General features: G+C 37.1%; 2 protein-coding genes across 7 annotated transcripts in view; one reads left to right on the top strand and one right to left on the bottom strand.

The window, feature by feature from the left end:
* Nucleotides 1-5,431, bottom strand: part of LOC135114124 (lysophosphatidylcholine acyltransferase 2-like) — a 55,294-nt gene extending 49,863 nt beyond the window's left edge. For both annotated transcript variants that reach the window (XM_064029835.1, XM_064029834.1), the window contains exon 1: nucleotides 4,974-5,431. In XM_064029835.1, the coding sequence (XP_063885905.1) occupies nucleotides 4,974-5,093 (120 nt within the window). In that variant the 5' untranslated portion in view covers nucleotides 5,094-5,431. The remainder of the gene's footprint in view (nucleotides 1-4,973) is intronic.
* A 368-nt stretch (nucleotides 5,432-5,799) lies between these two features.
* On the top strand, nucleotides 5,800-18,380 carry LOC135114125 (protein salvador homolog 1-like). Of its 5 annotated transcripts, none has more exons than XM_064029838.1 (6): nucleotides 5,800-6,001; nucleotides 7,154-7,309; nucleotides 9,901-11,266; nucleotides 12,300-12,763; nucleotides 13,325-13,429; nucleotides 14,353-18,380. In XM_064029838.1, exons 3-4 carry the CDS (start codon nucleotides 9,972-9,974, stop codon nucleotides 12,319-12,321), a joined length of 1,317 nt encoding a protein of 438 aa, XP_063885908.1. In that variant the 5' UTR covers nucleotides 5,800-6,001; nucleotides 7,154-7,309; nucleotides 9,901-9,971; the 3' UTR covers nucleotides 12,322-12,763; nucleotides 13,325-13,429; nucleotides 14,353-18,380. The 5 variants fall into 5 exon arrangements, with proteins under 5 accessions (XP_063885908.1, XP_063885907.1, XP_063885911.1 ...); XM_064029837.1 differs by having other exon boundaries at nucleotides 5,804-6,001; nucleotides 7,154-7,235; XM_064029841.1 differs by having other exon boundaries at nucleotides 5,804-6,001; nucleotides 7,154-7,235; nucleotides 9,901-11,586.
* Nucleotides 18,381-21,031: the final 2,651 nt, after the last annotated feature.

The raw sequence follows: 21,031 nt of genomic DNA, 5'->3' as shown, positions 1-21,031 counted from the left end.
TCTGGGTAAAGGATGCAAGAGGAAGGTGGTGGCTGACGGATGGAAGTAAGACAGAGGTTTTGGGAGTCTGCGTGGAGAGAAAAGGTATGTGTAAAGGGTATGGTAGGAGAGGGGGGCTTGAAGATGTCTGGGTATAGGATGCTGAGGGAAAGGGCGGGATAAAGATGGGAGAAAAGAAGTTTTGGGGTTTCACCGGCGGAGGGTGACAAGAGAAAGGGTGTCAAGGATGCAATACAGTAATAAAAAGTTGAAGTGAAAGAGGAGGAGGAACACAAAAGAAGAGCAACCACTGTCCTTTACTTATAATCTAACCTGGAAGCTCCACATCTCATCTCTAGCTAAAACAGCTTCTATGAACTTAGGTGTTCTTAGACTTCTTCACCGGTTTTTCTCACCCTTCCAGCTGCTAACTCTGTACAGGAACCTTATCCGTCTATGTACGGAGTATGCTTCACTGTCTGGGGAGGGTTCCACTTATACCGCTCTTCTAGACAGGGTGGAATCAAAAGCTTTTCGTCTCATCAACTCCTCTCCTCTAACAGACTGTTTTGAACCTCTTTCTCATCGCCGCAGTGCTGCATCTCTTGCTATCTTCTAATGCTATTTTCATGCTAACTGCTCTTCCGATCTTCTCTATTGCAGAAGGGACACCGGCCAAGGGCATAAAAAAAATAATAATAAATAAATAAAAATAAAATAAAATAAAGGCCCACTAAGATGCCGGTCCCCGAATAGGGTCCAAAGTGCCAGTCAAATATTGAAGGATAAATGTGTTGAAACCTCCCTCTTGAAGGAGTTCAAGTCATAGGAAGGTGGAAATACAGAAGCAGGTAGGGAGTTCCAGAGTTTACCAGAGAAAGGGATGAATGATTAACATTCTACATAAAAAAAAAAAAAGAAAAAAAGCAAGGAAAGCTTGAAGGTGTCTGCCAGTAGATTAAACCAATAGATTAAGAGTAAATGTTAGGTAACAGTGGGGAAATGTTACTCCTGGCACAGTACTTTAGATACAAGGGTAGAGGCAGTCACCCACGAGAAGAAAAGGAGAGACTGAGTAGAACAGATAAGGGGCCAGTGGAAGGAGGTGGAAGGAGAAAGACAGTAATACGAGACGGAACAAGAGACCAATACATGTCTTATTATGTCTCGTAAACCTTAACAAAAAAAAAAAAAAATAAAAAAAATAAATAAATAAAATAAATAAGTAAAAACAATTAATAAAAAGACTAGTTATAGTGACATGTTTTTTTCTTCCAATCAGTCAACAATCACACACAAAACACACCATCATAAACTACCGTAACCTTAATGAAACACCTCCATAAACAGATAGGCTAAGTAGACAGAGGGATAAATAGATATAGTATAGATAATTAGTAGGCAGATGAGGAAGACAGTGAATCAAGTCGCTAATAAACACACTAACCAGATATCAGTCACAAAACCGGTAGACTACCAAACCTGCTAATGTGAAAAAAAAGAAAAGAAAAGAAAAACAAAAGAAAAGAAAAAAAAGGCCCTTCCCCTTCCATTTTACTGGCAGGACCGAGGCTTAGGCTGGCTGAGAGTCTGGCTAGAACTTTCACTCCGCCTCTCACTCCTCGACCATTTAATTAAGGATGGGCTGATGCATGCGATGACCTCACCCTGCCACGCTACCAGACCCCACCACACACACACACACACACACACACACACACACACACACACACACGTAGATATAAAATAATGTCGGACATTTCCTGTCTCTCTCTCTCTCTCTCTCTCTCTCTCTCTCTCTCTCTCTCTCTCTCTCTCTCTCTCTCTCTCTCTCTCTCTCTCTCTGTGTGTGTGTGTGTGTGTGTGTGTGTGTGTGTGTGTGTGTGTGTGTAACTTTCTCCTTTACAAAATACTACAAAACGCTACTCTCGCAATATTCACGAATTACAAAACCAAGACTCTTATTCAGGGGGGAACATTCTGACGGGACACTTGTGGTGAGAACGAGACATAATAAGCAAGAGCCAAGCGCCAATCAGAGCTCTTCAACACATGGTTCCATTATTACTGATCTCCTTATCACCACATTAATAATTACCTAACATGCGAGTCAAGAACATACCTCAATATTATGTGTCAACGTCGAAAATCACTTTACTGCTATATTTCAGGAATTTCAGTAATCAATAATTATCAATGCACATATATTTCCCACGGTCGCTGTAGCTGTTTTATTTCGTTTATTTACGTACTCATTTGTTCATTTTCTTGTTAATCTATATGTCTTTTTTTTCTATTATTCTTAAGTGAAGTGTTCTTCTGTTAATACAGCAAAGTTGTTACTGTTGAGTTGTAGTGTGTGACCTTATTTTTTGTTGCATTCTTGACGTGAAAAATACGCACGAGGTGCGCCTCATTTAGCTACCCTTTAGTCAAGCTCACTTTAGTTATATGATACAGGATTCTTTTTTCCACCAATACAAAATGTGATTTTCGCATTTCACACCACTACATAGAGAACAACTAGAACTACGTACGTCCAATTAATACATGAAATGCTCTGTCAGCCTGATCCCGTCGCTGTGGCGCATTAAACCATCAGTGTACATTTAAAATCGTGATCCACTTTACTAAATAAAAAAAAAGCCACGTGTAAAAGAAAACTGTTTGGTGAGTTGCAGGCATAAAAAAACGTAACATAAAGCAAATGTTGCGAGGAATCACGTTGCTAAATATATGTTCACTATTCATCTCTCATTACATGGAAAATGATAATGATAACAGTGCACTGATAACAACAGCTGCGTCAACAAAACATTCCAGTAGTAATGTCCTTTACAGAGGGTTGTTTAGTCACTGATGATGCTATTCATGCACACAGCGGCTGAAGGTGTCTCATGCTAGAACTAGTGATAAGTAAATAAATATGCAAGTAAATTTCATAATCACTGTCATATCATACATACGATAAAAATTTGTACGAGCGAGCTAGGGCAGTGTTGAGTCGATGCTGAATGACAGGCTGATTTAAGCATATACAAGATCATAATACAAAAAACCTACTCCAGAACAAAATTCCGATATAATGAATACCAAGGAGCATAACAACAGCGGTTCAGAGTTGCAACAGAAAAGCCAAATGGCACACTGGTTAAAGCATATGTACAAATAATATTATAATACAGGCAACCTAATCAAGAGTCGAGTTTCTATAAAAAATAACAAGAAGCAGCTTAATATTAACGACCCAGAGATGCAATACAGATCACGCCTGGCTCACCATGAAAGGTATTTACTAGGTTCGAATCTCCGGTTGAGTTTCATACTATAGTCCCTGGTCGCCGGTCAAGATAAATAAGCATGGGACGTAAACAGTGAAGTTGTGACCTTAAAGTCCGGCACCACGCCAAGCCAAGCCAAGCCAAGCCAAGCCAGCGTAGTGGGGCTAATTCTTCCAATCAGTGAAACAGCTTTGGCCTGGTGAAGATTATTGAAGTAGTAGTAGTAGTAGTAGTAGTAGTAGTAGTAGTAGTAGTAGTACATAATATGGTAATCTTCCCAACCATTTAGACATCTTGTCCTTGAGTAACTTATTGTAGTAGTTGTAGTAGTAGTAGTAGTAGTCATACTGGTGGTATTAGTAGTAGTAAACTTATTTCCTTCAAAATTCCAAGCATCAAAAACCAATCAACTTCAAGGCACGGACGTAACCCATTGTATGTTAAGGTTTGGCACGGGGTCATAGGTTATTGAACCCCGTCCATCGCCGCCTGGCTCCGGAAGCAATGGTGCCAACAACAACACACACTGGGCACTTACCTCTACACCTACGCACGCTCACCCCTGCCATAAATGTTAATCTATACAATCATCATGACTACGTGCTGCTCTGTGTGTGTGTGTGTGTGTGTGTGTGTGTGTGTGTGTGTGTGTGTGTAACGTCATGAAGTCTATACGTAATGCAAGGAAAAATAAATGTGAAAAAATTTCGTTTCATAATATGTAAATTAATGTTGGGTAATTTTGACACGCACACGCACACACACATACATACACACACACACACACACACACACACACACACACACACACACACACACACACACACACTTTATACTTTATTGCCTATACCGTATACCAACATATTCCCAGCAAAAAAGTATGAAGAGTGTCCATGAAGTATTGTACACGTGCATGCTGAGACCACATGCATACCCAAGTCTCTCTCTCTCTCTCTCTCTCTCTCTCTCTCTCTCTCTCTCTCTCTCTCTCTCTCTCTCTAACTGGCAGGTAACCAGGTAACCTTCTCTGGAATCGGCAAAACACAAGAAATAATAATAACCATGCATATTTCGTTCACCTGGCAACGTGTCAACAATTTTCAATGTTTTGAGTGTTTTCTGGGCACCTGGTATAATAATGTTCTGTCTGTGTGTGTGTGTGTGTGTGTGTGTGTGTGTGTGTGTGAAATGAACAGCCACATTATCTGAGGTGTCGAAAGAAATGCACATTAAAAGAGGGGGTGAACAGCACGTCAGCAGAAGAATGGCAGTTATGGATGAGGGTGGAAGATGTGGCAGACCAAATTTGACCAAAATGGAAAGAGTACACAGGAGAGAGAGAGAGAGAGAGAGAGAGAGAGAGAGAGAAGAGAGAGAGAGAGAGAGAGAGAGGAGAGAGAGAGAGAGAGAGAGAGAGAGAGAGAGAGAGACTTATAGAAGAGACTAGAGGAAGAGCTACCTACTATAAACACGAGAGGCTGCAGAAATGTGTGTTAGGGTTAATACTATGATATTAATCCATCCTCGCGAAAACATTCCATAGCTTAATGAAAATATGGATGAGAGAGAGAGAGAGAGAGAGAGAGAGAGAGAGAGAGAGAGAGAGAGAGAGAGAGAGAGAGAGAGAGAGAGAGAGAGAGAGGTCCATTTTCCCAAGTCAAGGAGGGGGGCAACGAAGGGGTGGGGACACATAGAGGTCGGGGGAAGCTTTACCTTGAACTTATCATAAGCAGTGTTCAGCTCCAGGCGATGGACGAAAGGGTTGAGGAGGTGGGCCGTCTCCTCGATCAAAGGGGCCCTCTCCTCCCCCTCCTTCTCGCTCATTTTACACATCGCAAGCGCACCCCACACCTCCACGCACGCTGACACTCCTTCCCGCCCTACCGCAGGCCAACGCTAGCGACAAGACTGGGCTAATTCTGGGACTCGGGGAAAGCGGCTACTCCAGCGGTGCATTATTTTTTGGGGAGGCCTTTAAATGACATGTACAGTTTCAGCTCATTGTTCTCCTCCGGCCAAGATCAATGTTTCGGGTACAGTGTGGTTTTAGTAGGTAATTAAACCGTTCTTGTAAATATGTAACGCGGTTCATGTAAATGCTGGTGAAGTTGAACGTATAACCACACTCACTGTTACACGAGCACTGAGGGGCTGAGGACCATTCAGGTGAGGTGAGTGCTCCCTCCGCCTCAGGCTTTGCGCAGATGGTCGGCGCATCTCCTCATACTGCCAGATGCTATTTTACGAAATTTGGCTGTGTTTAATGCGATTTTGGTGTTATCCATATTTTCATTTTTTATTTAATAAAAAATTGCTAGACACAAATGAGATGAAATGAACAAAGATATAAGTATTTATATTTCAGTGTAGTTCATTTACCGCCATCTTTGTACTCTCATCGTGTTTGAAAACGACCCTAACTACTGCATCTGAGCTAAAGATGTACCATATTACCATTCAGTCAAAATCAAGAAAATCTAATGTAAACAATTGGCTACTCTACAAGGCACAAGTAGAACCACACTACATAGTTCAACTATTTGAAGACTGGCTAGAGACGCATAACTGTCGTCAAGAAACATCGTTCTCGTATTACATATAAACACTAATGGAATCGAGTTGTCCTCTGAACACTCTTGGATCCCTTGTCGGGCCTTGGTACCTTCGTTGCGGAAGGTAAACAAACCTGGCCAAGCGGTGGAGGGGAGCCGTGGCGGGGCGGTAATACTTGGGTGTCAATGGTGAGTAGGGAGCAGGAAATTTATCACGGTGCTCATATTATTTATGTCTGTTAGTTCCTGTCATCAAGTTACAGGTAAGTTTAGTTCTTAGTGACTTTGTATAACGCCTACTCGTAACTCAGTACACATCCCCCACCAGACAAGGTGACCACAACAACTTTGGCTGCAAGTAAAAGGTCATCATACTTGTTTTAAATGACAGGCGGTAATCACCTATATTTGCTCCCTGGCGCTGTGTTTCATCCAGGCTTTCAGAGAAACCTAAAAGGTGTCTAGAAAATTGCATTTGAGGTAGGTAGGGAAGAAATGGGTGTTAATAACTAACAAATTTTTAAAAGCGTGAATGAGTTGTCAATCCGAAGCAGTGGTGCGGCAGCTGTTAATAGTGGCAGGGCTGCCCATAACGTAATAGTGAAGGGTATTGCTACACTATATCCAGTGCCACCAAAAAACGCCTTACTCTGCATGATATATACAATTAAAGTTGGGGGGCTAATGCAAGAAAATCAGAAAAAGCTTATTCATTGTGGAAGAATTTGATATACCTGACTTCTAGTGACTCAGTTCTGCTATTTGAGTATATATTACTGAATTGCTAGTCTCATAAAACAACCCAAGGTTGCTAGAAAGTTGTTTTAGTGAATGGGAATACAAGGGCAGCAATATGATCTTGGAACCCGGCAGTCACCTTGGTCCTAATATCCAAGCAGGTGTGTTTCTGTTCTGGTCTGGGGTTTGATCCTCGTGTCTAGGGAAGGCCTCTCACGGCAGAAGACTTATTCCACCTTCAAATCAATTTCTGTGTATGTGTGAAGTGCCCAAGGGAGATAGGACACTTTGTTGTAATGACCTTATTTAGCAACCTAGCTTTCCTTCAGTTTGAGCATTTTATTGATGTTTTACTCCATCAGCTATAATATTGTTTTAGCTTCTGGTAATTTTAAAAATATTTGCATTTGAAGTACTCGTCTTCTTATCACTAATTTCTGGATACTGGCATGTACTTTTCCAGTGTATTTAAGACTTAAATCAACACATTTTTAAATCCTCACATCCTCCTGATCATTGTTATTATTATTATTATTATTATTATTATTATTATTATTATTATTATTATTATTATTATTATTATTGTTATTTATTTTTTTTCAGAGTTGTTCAAGATGCCAGAGAGGAATACATTTTAGTCACATGAAGCAGACAAGAAACACAAGGAAATATCTGGCACATATCAGTATGCATTCATGATTTCATCGTTGTTGGTACTGCTTTGGTAGATTTTTAACTAAAGCAACTTCATACAGAATGGTACTTTTAACATTTGTGCTTTACTTGCTGAGGTTTTCACATTTTTATTTTTTGTTTTTGTTTTTTTATTCATATATTCACTATGTTTAATTTTAAGCATCCTGTTGAATGTCATTTCTTCATATTCTGTCTCAAGGCACTGTACTGCATTGAATCTGCACATGGAGAGCCTAAATATGACTAAAATTTTACAGATTGAAAATTCTTTATCCTCAAATCCTGAAGCCTCCAAAAAACAGATTCCAAATGCTGATATTATCTCATTTTCATACCAGTACAAAAGCAATGTGTAATATTCTTAACAGTATCATCAGAATAATATTATATGTAATATAATATCATTCATATTCAGATCAATATATATATACTGTGCTGCACTAAGGTTTATGGTCACTGGTGAGTGAGTCCAAGAGTGCTGATAAGACTCTAAAAGCATCTCTTTTGTCTCACTTTATCTTATTAAACATTCACACCAAGCACCATACTTTATACAAATAGTACATAGAAGCATACATTTGTACACATCCCAGAACCCAGGTACTGTTCAGCCAACTTAGAGGCTGAAGTAAGGGGCTGTTTTGATATATCTATACAATCATTCTGTTTTTCACTGTGAATACAGTGTACAAGAAATTACATAAAATATTTTACATTGTCAAGAGATCAGCTTCTTGATAGATGAGTGAGCTAAGCGTACATAAGCCAATACGTATGTTCTAAGCATATTTAAGACAAACTAGTTTTAAGCTATTGTGCTCAGTGATGCATTTATCAACTTGAGTGATGTACAATATTTTCAATTTACAAGTTTTCTCAAAGTAATCCCATTGTAAGTAGAGGTGTACATGTTCCAAAATCCCCCCAAAAATCTGAAATCTGCAATACCTCCCATCCTGAGCATTCTGGATAAAGGACTGTCAATCTGCAGTGATAGCCAGACTCAAGCTTAAGATTACTTATCATATACTGTGCTTTTTCTAGACATAAAGTTACAGTGTAAAGAGGAGCATGGGGATAATATTTATAGATATAGAGTTTTTGCTTAGAATATTGCATATTGTTATCCACATCCTGATTTTTTAGATTGTATCTTCAGACCCACTGATGATGAACAAATTAAGAGTTTTCCATAATAATCTATGACTACCAGATGATAAGAAATGTGAATGCAAACCTAGGGGTTATTGGACTGTACAATGCACCGGATAATTGGAGCTATCTCATAAAGAGAGAGAGAGAGAGAGAGAGAAAGAGAGAATGTTCTCATTGAGCTCAGAAGAGGACAGCAACATCGCTTTCCATTTTTTCCATCTTTGCTCAGCCTGTGGAGTGTACACACACAGTCTGGAAAACCATTTTGCCAACAAGTAATTTCACAAGTACAAAATCTAGAAGCTACCTTTTCATGATAAGTACACTTTTAACAACTTAAAGTGAAACAAGGAACTTATTAGGCAATAGTAGACAATAGTTTTCAGCACTCAGTGTTGTACTATAGATATAGTTAAAAAGCATTCCCTACTTTGCAGCAAGTACAACTGCAGGAACTTCACTGTATCATAGGCAACAAGGCTACTTCACCTTAGATCAGGGGTTCTCAGTCTTTTGCAAACTGGACCCTCCAAAGCTGGTTCAATGAAGTTGGGGACCCCCTTCCTCCCTGCACCACCCTCTCAATCCCCTCCCCAACTATGCCACCATAGATATATAGAATCAGACAGATAAATAAATAAATAAATATATATATATATATATATATATATATATATATATATATATATATATATATATATATATATATATATATATATATATATATATATATATATATATATATAGATAGATAGATAGATAGATAGATAGATAGCCCTTGCTGCATCTCCTTTGTACTAATAGCAGTGAGTTCGTGATTTTAATTTTTTTCAAAATGGGCACCTTATTACTCCACACATTCAGTTCCTCCATTCTGAAAGCACTTCATGAAGTCCTGTTATAAAATGAGTATCAGGTCCCATTTCTCTAGTTGTGTGATGTCTTCTGTCCTCTGAAATCAGGATCCTTTTACTAAAAAATTTTCAGCTTAGGAAGCAACCAGATATTACAAGGAGTCATGTCCAAAGAAGGGAGCCTTGTGAACCTGAGGAATTTGATGCTTAACCAAAAAATCCTGACTCAGGTAGGTAGGGACCAAACCTCTGGGGGTCTGACAAATGGCAGCTGCATTACAACAGCACCCTGGCCCATTCTGTGCACCTGATTCATGATTTCTTAGCCAAGCATTGAATTCCTCTGGTTTATCAGGCTTTTCAATCATTGTACATGACTTCTTGTGGATCTTGGCTGCTTAAGCTAAAGATGTTCCACAGAAAGAATCCCAATATGAGAGCTGAGAAGATATCATGCTGAAAGTGACTGTATAAACTGGTAGCTAAACAGACTGCTAGAAATGTTTCCAACACCAGTGGCCTTTAAGACATTGTATTGTACAAAGTAAATGAAATTTGATTGTATCAGTTCAAGTTGATATGTTTATTTCTCAAATGAATCATGCTAATACCATTAGACAGTTAATTAGAAAACCTTTCTTGCAGTGTGACAAACACCACTGAAAGGGAGTCAAGGTATCCATCTGACTGGGCAGGCGTCCTGTGCTGCCTCCACCATGTTGTCCAGTTCACGTAAAAAGGACATAACAGCAAGTTGTGACAGCTTAGCGGGGAAATACATAAAAAAGGAATCCCCTCCAGAAGTTCCAATAATAAATATATGGCCAAATGCCAGCCAGAGTGACATGAGAAAACGAAAGAGCAGCCATGCTCCACCTTATGTGAGCAGCACCAATCCGCCCTCCCACCAGGCCTCTCCTATGCTTCAGAAATACTCGGCTGGATCAAGAGGACAAGTCAGCGGGAAGCCTCATGGAGGCACAGAGGGAAAATACACCCCAAATGTTGGAGAAGTAGTTCAGCGTATGGGGGGCCTCTACCTGGGCAATCGAAGCAGTATGGATGGCATGCTGAAGCAACAGGCACCCCCTCCTTCAGCAATGTTCAATCATACATATGTCAACCACTACACTGGTTCTCAGCATAGCTTAGATCAGATATTGTATGGTCCCAGTCACATCAGGTCTCCTCTAGATCAGCCACCACAACATGGAGCTAGTTTCTCTTTTTTGGTTCACTCTGGACAGAAGCAGTTGTCTCAATCCAGCACTCACTTGGGAGGTGGATCTCCACAGCCTCCTTCCCCAAGACTAGAGCAAGAACTGCCTCTTCCTCCTGGTTGGTCAGTTGACTATACCTTAAGAGGACGCAAATATTACATTGATCATAATACAAAAACTACTCATTGGTCACATCCTTTGGAAAAAGAAGGACTTCCAGCCGGATGGGAGCGGATTGAGTCCCTAGAACATGGGGTATATTATGTCAACCACATCACCCGACAGGCTCAGTATGAGCACCCATGTGCACAGCAGTACCTTCCAAGGATTCCTGAGAACACTGCCATGGGGCCACACAGGGCTCTTCCCATTCCTCACCACACAGACTTCCGCCAGCCTTTGTCTCTGATGCCTGCCTCCCCATACCTACATGAGGAAATCCCATACTGGCTTAGAGTCTACTCCCAGGCTTCCCCTGACCATGACCATAAGTTAAGGTGGGAGCTCTTTCGACTCCCGGAACTAGATTGTTACCAGGCCATGCTCAACAGGCTCTTTAAGCACGAGCTTCACGGGATTGTCATGAGTTATGAAATGTATCGCATAGCTTTGACTCGGGAGATTGAACGGAGGATGCAGCAGATGAATATAACAACAGGCACAGGAAGGAGTGGCAGCGGTGTGACCATCACTGAGATTACAGATGAAGATGACCATGGCGAGCACATCAACACCCCAGAACATTTCAAGCAGCAGATACTAAATGCTGACAACTTATTTGAGTCAAAAGTGTAAATGCTTTTACCCTCTTTACTGTCTGCTTCTAGGGACTGAATCATCATGTTTTCCCAAGATTATGAAGTTTCATGAGGCAGCTTTTCATGGGGGAAACTGTTAAGGTTATGTTGTAGTCTTTGCCTGTGATTCATAGATATACTGAGATGTATGGCTGTGCATAGCAAAGTATTAGATTTTTTGGCATTGCACTTTTCCCTATTACCAAAGATGACAATTTTTCTTTTCAAAACAAAAAGATATCTGCTTTTTCAATGTTTCTTGTATTAGTGTCCATGTGACGTGTCCAGAGTGCTCCGTTTGATGAGATTTCAGGGTGAGTCTTGTTCATTCCCTTACCAAAATATTTCCTGCATTTGGTTGCTGAGGCTTTCCAGTACTCTGCCTGGCTAAGTGTTTGGTGCTGCCTGCTGTAGTTTGATTTCTGTGAAGTCTTGATGGTAATGAAATACTCATCCCTGTAAGATTAGGTCCTTTGTATCTATGTGCTTTCCTTTTCCTTTATCTCAAAGGAAATATTTTGAAATAACTTTGTTGGTGTTTCCTGTATATCTGGTATGGAGTGGTCATGTAGGTAACCTCTGAGCTAAACAACTAATATCTTACTGTTCTTAGTTACTGCATAAATACTTCTAGTACTTAACTACCAACTCACTTTATGTACTAGCCCTTGTTTCAACTGACAAGGATGAGATTATTGCTATGTAATCCTATTTATTTGTAATGACAGCTGGACATTATTAACCACTGACCCTCTTCACCACTATTCCTAACCAAGGTGCTCAAATGTGCAGCTCACTTCACAAGACTTAGAATGAATGGACTTTATTTTGAAATTAAGTTTAATTTTATAGTTATTGCTGGCAAAAAGATATTCATATGAAATTATTTTGTGTAGATTTAAGATATATGTATACAATATATAAAAAAAAAATGTGTACCATAACTAGCCATTGCTCTCATTAAATTCAATATATCATAAGCTGAATTTTTTGTGTCACAGATAATGAAAAATTTCATACTTTGCAGGAAGCGAGTATATCACCTGTAGGGTGAAGACCATCTAGGAACCTCAGATAACGGCAACAACCACCAAAGACAAGTGCTCTCTCTCTCTCTCTCTCTCTCTCTCTCTCTCTCTCTCTCTCTCTCTCTCTCTCTCTCTCTCTCTCTCTCTCTCTCTCTCTCTCTCTCTCTCTCTCTCTCTCTCTCTCTCTCTCTCTCTCTCTCTCTCTCTCTCTCTCTCTCTCTCTCTCTCTCTCTCTCTCTCTCTCTCTCTCTCTCTCTCTCTCTCTCTCTCAAGCAATACTAAAAAGTGCTATCATCTGTCTTAACAAGGGACTGAAAAAAAAGAAAAAAACAACAACAATGGGACTTCATGGATTTTCTGAAGCTTCCAGCATTCTGGATTCCATAAAGAAAATTTTACTCAAGTGGGACAAGCATTGTAGTAACCTACACTCTTTAGCAGACCAGATTTCAGGGATAGAGAGGCAAGTCTCCCTTTGTATACTGTGTAGCCATCAATCTATGTTATTTTAAGATTTCTGTATTAAAAACTGCTAACCTTGGATACTACTCAACCAGAGCAGGAAACATTTTGGTTTGGACATGTAGAGATGATAAAAGGAGAGCAGTTGGTTTATAAAAGAAGACAATTGAATTAGATGTTTGAGGTGTAAAATTGAGATCACAAATGGAATAAATGGATGGTATAAAGAGAGCATTTGTTACAAGAAAATTGTCTGTAGAGTAAGGAAAAATGGTTGTCCATGATAGGGTTGACTAGAGAACAGTTGTGAATGCATTTAGGGCTTCTTCTTGAAGTTAGATCAAGTTTGATTAAATGATCAGACCAAATGCAGGAAAGAGGACATCTCTGTTATGGTAGGGCAGGGGTAAATAATTTCTCTTGTCAGTCCCTGATTGATCTAAATGACGCTGAAATTTTGAATGTGCAAGCCTGAACTGCATACTTTGTTTTTTTACTTGTATAACCATATTACTTGTGTCTGTGTCACTCCCATGCTCATATATTTTATTCATATTTTCAGGTGTAATGAAGAGACAATTCACTTCCCAAAAGAAATGCTTGGAGCTGTCCAGATAACAATTAATTCAAAGATTCTGGAAACACTGCAGAATTTATCTCGGGATATGTGAGTATGATAACAACCTTATAAGAAAAAAATGTCATTATAATAATCATTATTATATGATGTATCATGGAGAGCAGGAAAGCCTAAAGGCATGACCCTGCACTGGAATAGGTTATATATTGTGGTAAAGTTGCTAACATCTAATTCATTATATTTGTAATCGGTATCATATTCTTGTTGCATACCTTCACTCCTTTCAGATATAACATATACACTGCACATGGAAATGTATACATTAATATACATGTACATAAAATTCCTTATTCAGTGCCAATCAATGCATGGCTGGAAGTATATTGCAAGATATTGCATTTGGGAAAAATCTGTGACATCACATGTGGTGTGGCTGGAGCTGTACAGTCCACTCTTTTATGTGTAGAAAAAACTTTTCATCACTAGCAGTGGATTTTAACTCTCAGAATCTCCTTGCCCCTCAGTCTCTGTCTTCCTGCACCAATCATGTCTGCAGGCAACAGAACTGACTTTATCAATACACTGTGGTGACTTGTTTCCAATATTTGTAATTTACATCCCTTGGTTACTTCATTTGGTTCTCACTGCAAACAGTGCAAGTTGCATTACAACACTACTCCTATTTTGCATGACATAATGCATAGGGTTGAATGATCATCCATACTCGTTTTGTATATTGCACATGGCCAAACATCACTCCTTGATACTTCAACATTGTGTTTGCTCCTTATCATCATTATGTTGCTTATATTTCGCTCACTTGTGAACTGTGTACCATATCACCATCATCTAGAGTTCACATTTTCCAAATTATCAATATTCATTAGTAGTTGAATATCACCATAAAATGATAAAAGCTCTTCCTTTTAATTTTGTCTTATCTGAAATGCATGCTTAATTTATCCATTTGTATCTATATTTATTCAGCAATTTGTTTTCTTGCTTGATAGGGAGGAATTGGAAGCAGAACATACAGCTCTAGTTTCCCTTCTGGATCAGGCTTTGAATCAAAGTCATCGCCTCCTTGAGAAGAATGAACAGACTGTGTCAGAGACCCAGGCACTTCACTCACTGGATTCCCTTTGTAAGCAGGTTGCCGTCCTTATTGCTATGAAGAAAGTTCCCCTCCACAAAGCCTCACCAAATGACCTGTGCTCCCTCAAAGAGTTTAGAGGTATAAATACAGTGACAAAGTCCCTAGAGAGTGAGATTGACAGAGAAGTTTCTAGGTTAAAAATCTAGATTCCAGTGCCCTCCATTGTTTATTTCAGATGGTCACATACCTAATTTTTAAGATGCATTTTGTTGCTTTTAATTATTTGTTGTTAATTCTGATGCATTTACAAAACTGGATATGTACTATCATCTAAATTTCAATAATGGGATATTTTTCAGGGTGTGGTTAGGCATTATACATAATTGTAAAAAAAAAATGTTATGGTGATATCACATTAAATATTTTACTTGGTTAAAGTAAATATATTTTCTCAGTGAAAACAAATGCATTTTTATTAATGATTATTATAATTTTCTTTTTATTTCTTTGCTTTTTAAAATCACCTATCTATTAATTTTGTGGTGTTGTTTGTGGTTATTATGAATATGACACAAAAGTCAAGTAATATTACAAAGAAGCCAGATACAGTGTTGTTGCCAGATGATACTACTGTATGTTGACTGCAGAAAACAAGAATGATTAGCAAAAAGTGTAAAATGGTTTCATACTGCTTGTCAGTGGCAGTAATTGAAAATGTTAAAATGTTAAGTCTTCAAGAAAGTAAAGCATGATGTTATTGAATTCAGAGCCCCTCATAGAATGAAGGCAAAATGCAAGAAGAGATGTGACATAAAATTTAATGTGCAAATAATAGAAGAGAGATGAGTATAAATGTTACAATGTGATTTTTTGTTAACTTGAAAGAATGGAGGGGGATAAGTGAGAAAGCATTGCAAGGGAAGAGGATAAAGATCTTTGGGACATGATGATGAGTACATTAAAATGAAAAAAAGATGCTGCTTGGTAACATGATTAAACCAGTGCTGAGATGGAGTGCATCATTCAGATAACAGAGATATAGGTTATTTGAGAGGTCCTTGTAGGGATGGAGTGAATATACATCAGGTGTTTTTTAAGATGTAGATATGAATACTTCAGATTCCTACAAACACTATTATGATTACACTGAAATGCGATTACTTCAGATACAAATATGAATACTTTATTCATGAATGAATTCTTAAATAGTTCTGTTAAGAGAAATTTCTCTAAATCAGCAAATCACGGTACTAAAGTTATGCATTGGTAAATAACTTTTAAGAACAGTGGTTTATGATTGCTGGTACCAGTGGAGGAGGATGAGGGAGACATACTGTGAAGCCATTACAGTGGTCATGTAATAGCAATTTTTAAAAGTAAACTATGTTGCTGCATAAAAAAAATTGTGTTCTACAGTGTTTTTGTTTTATCTAATTAATTACTTTATTTATTTATTACTTTATTTATTTATTTATTTATTTATTTATTTATTTATTTATTTATATTCATATTTTTCATACTAAGTATTTGGGATTTTCAAGACAATGTAGAAGTGATTTTGCGCAAACATACTTTCAGGTGTTTTAGTATGAGGTTGTCATACTTGACATGAAAATTCTTTTTCCGCAATATTTACAAGCTGCCTTGAAGATGCTGCTTCTGTCATTTTTTACAGTAAAATGCTTGAATAATATTGATTATGCCTTAAATGTTATCTTATACTAGAGTTGAAATTATAAAAGTTGAAGGAAATAATACATATTAATTGTTCATGCACAATCTGACAGTGATATTCTTACACTGTTATTATTTAACTTTTTATTAATTATGAAGTTATGCTGTGAGTAATAGACAAAATTATTGAGGTAATATGATTTACTACTTGAAGGAAAGATTGCAAATTTGCTCTGCACTTTCATAAAATCACCTGTACATAATTTCAAATACAAATACACTCAAATACTGTATTTGAATGTATTAAAATATAACTACTGAATACAAACACTCCATCCCTGGATGCTTGCAGTGATAAGGATAGACAGGGAAAGCAATGAAAATATATATAGAATGTCTGACATGCCCTATAGGGTGTGATGAAATATATCACTTTCAGATAGTTTAGTCATTAGGAAAGAATAGAAGCAATGCGTGTATGTATATACACTATATATCTAAACTCCCAAGAAAAATGCTTGTCACTTATCACTTCAGGAGTGTTGAAGCTTGTACGTTCCTATAATAATTGTGGGTTATCAGATCCTAAAATTCACTTCCTCTGCCTTTCTTCTTGGATCATAGAGCCTGAAAACTTGGCTTTGTGTCTCCTCCTAAGTAATTAAACAATGAAGTAGATAGATTATAGATATTCTGTGAAAAGAGTTCTAGAGTATGAGTATTGTATGAATGGACATTTGGTCAATCTCACCAAGTGCCTCATTAGTGCAGGAAATGGTGATCATAAATGCTAGAAACTTGGAAATGGTTTGAGCAGCCAGTAAACCCTTCAGTGTAATAAGTGATCAGTAGTCAGTGAGATCCTATTGCAGAACGAAAGCCTCTCTAAATGGTTTTAGGAAAGGTTCAACCATATATCACATCACACTGGCATGAACATTTTGGCTGGGTTGCTGGCTGGATTCCTAAGCTGCAAGGTCACAGCTCCTTGGTTTATATCCCATTTCTTTTTTGCTAGGGAAATAAGCAATAGGGTGAAAGGAGACAGCCCCATGTTGTCTTTGCCCAGTCAGGAATTCAAACCCAGGATCTCTCATTTGTGAGCCAAGTGCATTTTGTATAAGCTAAATATGACATGTAATGAATGCCAAGAAAAATTTCAGCAGAGAAGATATTCAAATGGGAAGAATCTTAACTAGTAAAGAGGGACCACACAGTCTCACAAACATGAATACTCAAAAAGTTACTGCCGTTCTCATCTGCATTAACTCTGAAAATCTTTCACTATTACCACAGTCAGCAACAAAAATGTAATTCTTAATATAAGAGTGAGAAATTAAAAAGAAAAACCCAATTTAAGTTTGCTGATGAGTCTTTATGTTTCTGAAGTTTCCCTAAAACATATTGGGTCTGATTGGCAAGTGATATAAATGTGACATTACCTGTGTTGATTTGTGAAGAGTTTCTTTATTATAATATGTGGTGTAAAAGAAAGAAGGAACACTTAGGCAGATGAAAGTCAAAATAGCAGTGTGGCAGCTAAATGAAAAATAAGTGCTCAGGAAAAAAGGTATTCTCCATTAGTGCTCATAAAAGAATAATGTAATTTATCTCATATTTGTCACAATATAATCATTTACTGTGATTGCATGTGATTTTATTCCTGTACAAAAATCAGTTACCAAAGCTGAGGCACATATTTGGATCTCTGCTGTCATCCTTAGAGCTGGTAAACTGGAGGATTTACTGCACTCATTACTGGAAGGCTGTGAAAACTTCCAGCATTTACTTTTTATTTACTTCAGAAAGAGATTGGACCAAAGGGAATTATTACACAATGGTGCTCAGGAGAAGTATGGTGATGCAGGGTTATTAAATTTTGCACTGGGTATGCTAATTAAATCCTATCTGATGTCTATTATTATTATTTTTTTCTCTTTAAACTGATGACTTGGTTTATACATAGGTGTGTGGATATGTTATTGAACCTTGTTAATGTATATACCTGTATTTTTATACAAGAAGTTTGTATTGTACTATACTAAATAAGAGCATCAAAATATTTATACATTCATATAATTTCCATGCACTTCATAAAAAAGTAATGTGCAGCATATGTATATGAAATGATTGTACCTGTTTTATTCCTGGTTGGTAATGCAGCAGTAACCTAATTATGAGGTAATTCAGGTTACATATTTTATCAGGATATTATTGTGGGTTTCATTTTTATCTGTGGATTTGGTAAAATAAACAACTTCAAGCTAATATGTCTTTGCTTGTCCATTGTTATCAAAGAATGAATTCACGACAGGAGAATCATTGTGCATCATTGAGATTTATTCAAGGATGAAAGTGGTTCGGATGCAGTTCTTGAATTTTAGTAAGAAGGGATGGGTGGTTAATTATATATATATATATATATATATATATATATATATATATATATATATATATATATATATATATATATATATATATATATATATATATATATATATATATATATATATATATATACTTGGTATCTTTGTAAAACAGAGATAACCATTATATGTGAATGCAGGGAGCCTGGCATTTTCATTAGATAAAAGCAACCTATGAACATGGAAAGCACCATGAAACAAATACACATATGGTAACATTCCCCTTCAAGGTGCGACACTCATAGATATGATAATTGTTGAGTGATTTATTGGTTTCTTGCTGCTTATGGAAACTGTAAATAATACAGATTGAAAATATGAGCAATTTCTATTTCTGTGATAGTTAACAGAACATTTGTGCAATAAGTTGTTCAAGATATATATAAGATACTTGACTTCAGTAGCTGGACTGACATTTGTGCATTGAGCTTTGAAATGAATTTTCGTAACGGGACCATAATTGGAAAAAAAAGAAAAAAAATTCAATCTCAAAATTTCTATCTGATTATAGGGATATGTACCTTACTTAAAGAAGAACCATTGTATGTATGTAAAATATTCTTTTGAGTTCTTAGGAGTGGTGCATAAACAATAATCTAACCATATTTCAAAAAGACTTTAACAATTGATATGTTCTTTTTATAAAAAAAAATATTCTACATTTCATGATTCTACATTCTATAATCTTAGAGGAAAGTTCTTTATTGCAAAAATGTTTATTTTTTTTTACAGGTCTGGATCTAATTAAAAAAATGAAAAAAAATTTAAATCTCAAACTTTTTATCAGATTATAGGGAATGTTCCTAATGTAAAGAAGAACCATTGTAAGAAGACAAAATATTCTTTTGAGTTCTTAAGAATGGTGCATAGATAATAACCATATTTTACTTTTAAAAGAAATTAAAACACTAAAAAGATACACTTTTATCAATTAATATATATTTTTCATATTAATAATCTTATACTTTTCATGATTCAACATTTTGTAATCATAGAGGAAAACTGTTAATCACAAAAACTTTTGAATATTTTTCACAAGTCGAGATCTTAATTAAAAAATGTGAAAAATTTTCAATCACAAAATTTTTATCTGATTGTAGAGTTATGTTCCTTACTTAAAAGAGAATCATTGTACGTATTTAAATGTTTTTTGAGTTCTTAGGAGTGGTGCATAAATAATAACTCTTACTTCTATAAGAAATTACGACACTAAAGGCACACTTATATACTTTTTTATATCAATATTCCTCTCTTAATTTTTCATTATTCAACACTGTGCAATCTTAGAGGAAAATTCTTAATTGCAAAAAAAATTTAAATTTTCCTTAATAAAAGGTGTGCAAAAATTTTTAATCTCAAAATTTTTATCTAATTATAGGAAGATGTTCCTTACATAAAAAAAAAAATGTATGTAAAATATTCTAGAAGCGGTGCGTAGATAATAGTAATAATAATAATAATAAAAAAAATATTTGGTTTTATTGCCGTTTCAACCAATACACCGTACGTAAGTATAGCCCTTCGCAGAGTGTACGTCTCACTGTCTGGAGCATTTCTAGCCCCATTTTATCCTGATGAAAATTAATAATAACTTCAGATGAGAATTTTGAAGGTTTAAGTCAATTCTAGCTTAGATCTATCTCCAGCTGTCTCTCGTAGGATACAGAGTGTGTTTGTATGTTTGTTATCAATGGTGCGCATGCTCGATGGCGACGTGACGTTGAGTCACATGTTATGAACTATGATGATGTTGGGTTACCTGCTGCGAATCAGGTAACACAGAAATATGTCGGCCAATCACATAAAGTATAACCTCGGTTAACGAACGACCCAGATCACGAACAAATTGGTTCACGAACGACGCTTTGGGATACGAACACACATTCCCACAATCCATGAAACCTCGTGGTCAGTTGCACATTGGCGTGGTTGTCGTAAACATTGTTTGTTCGAGTGTTGTATTCAAAAACGTTAATTTTTTTCTTTGTTTCCCTTTCTTGTGCTATTTTAGCCTCCATTATGCCACCTAAGAAGGAGGAAAGTGTTAATGATAGTAGCAGTAAGAAGCCTAAGCGTATTACTGTTGAAGTAAAGTAGGAAATTATTGCCAAACATGAGAATGGCATTCGTTTACGACATCGCCAAGTTTCCTCCTTTACCGCTCCTCCCTCACCATCCACCTGTGCCAGCTACTATAAACAAAAGAGGTAAATTACAACACTGCTTTCTTTAATTTAATGTTATTTTTCTGGGTGTAACTAACACACACACACACACACACACACTCACACACACACACACACGGGGTGATACTGGAGGGTAGTAGGTAAAGAAGAGGTGGTGATGGGTGAAGGAGGAATAAATGGGGAGGGTAGGGAAGGCGAAGTTATCAGAAAAGAGATTAGTAGGCAACTGTGTGTTTGTGCACGTGGGTGAGTCACTCTCTCTTTCTTTCTTTTACGTAAAAAAGAAGTAATAGACACGCATCCACTA

The sequence above is a fragment of the Scylla paramamosain genome, chromosome 27 (genome assembly GCF_035594125.1).
Source record: "Scylla paramamosain isolate STU-SP2022 chromosome 27, ASM3559412v1, whole genome shotgun sequence".
Lineage (NCBI taxonomy): Eukaryota > Metazoa > Arthropoda > Malacostraca > Decapoda > Portunidae > Scylla > Scylla paramamosain.
The sequence above is the reverse complement of the archived record's forward strand: the minus strand, read 5'-3'. Positions and strand labels throughout refer to the sequence as shown.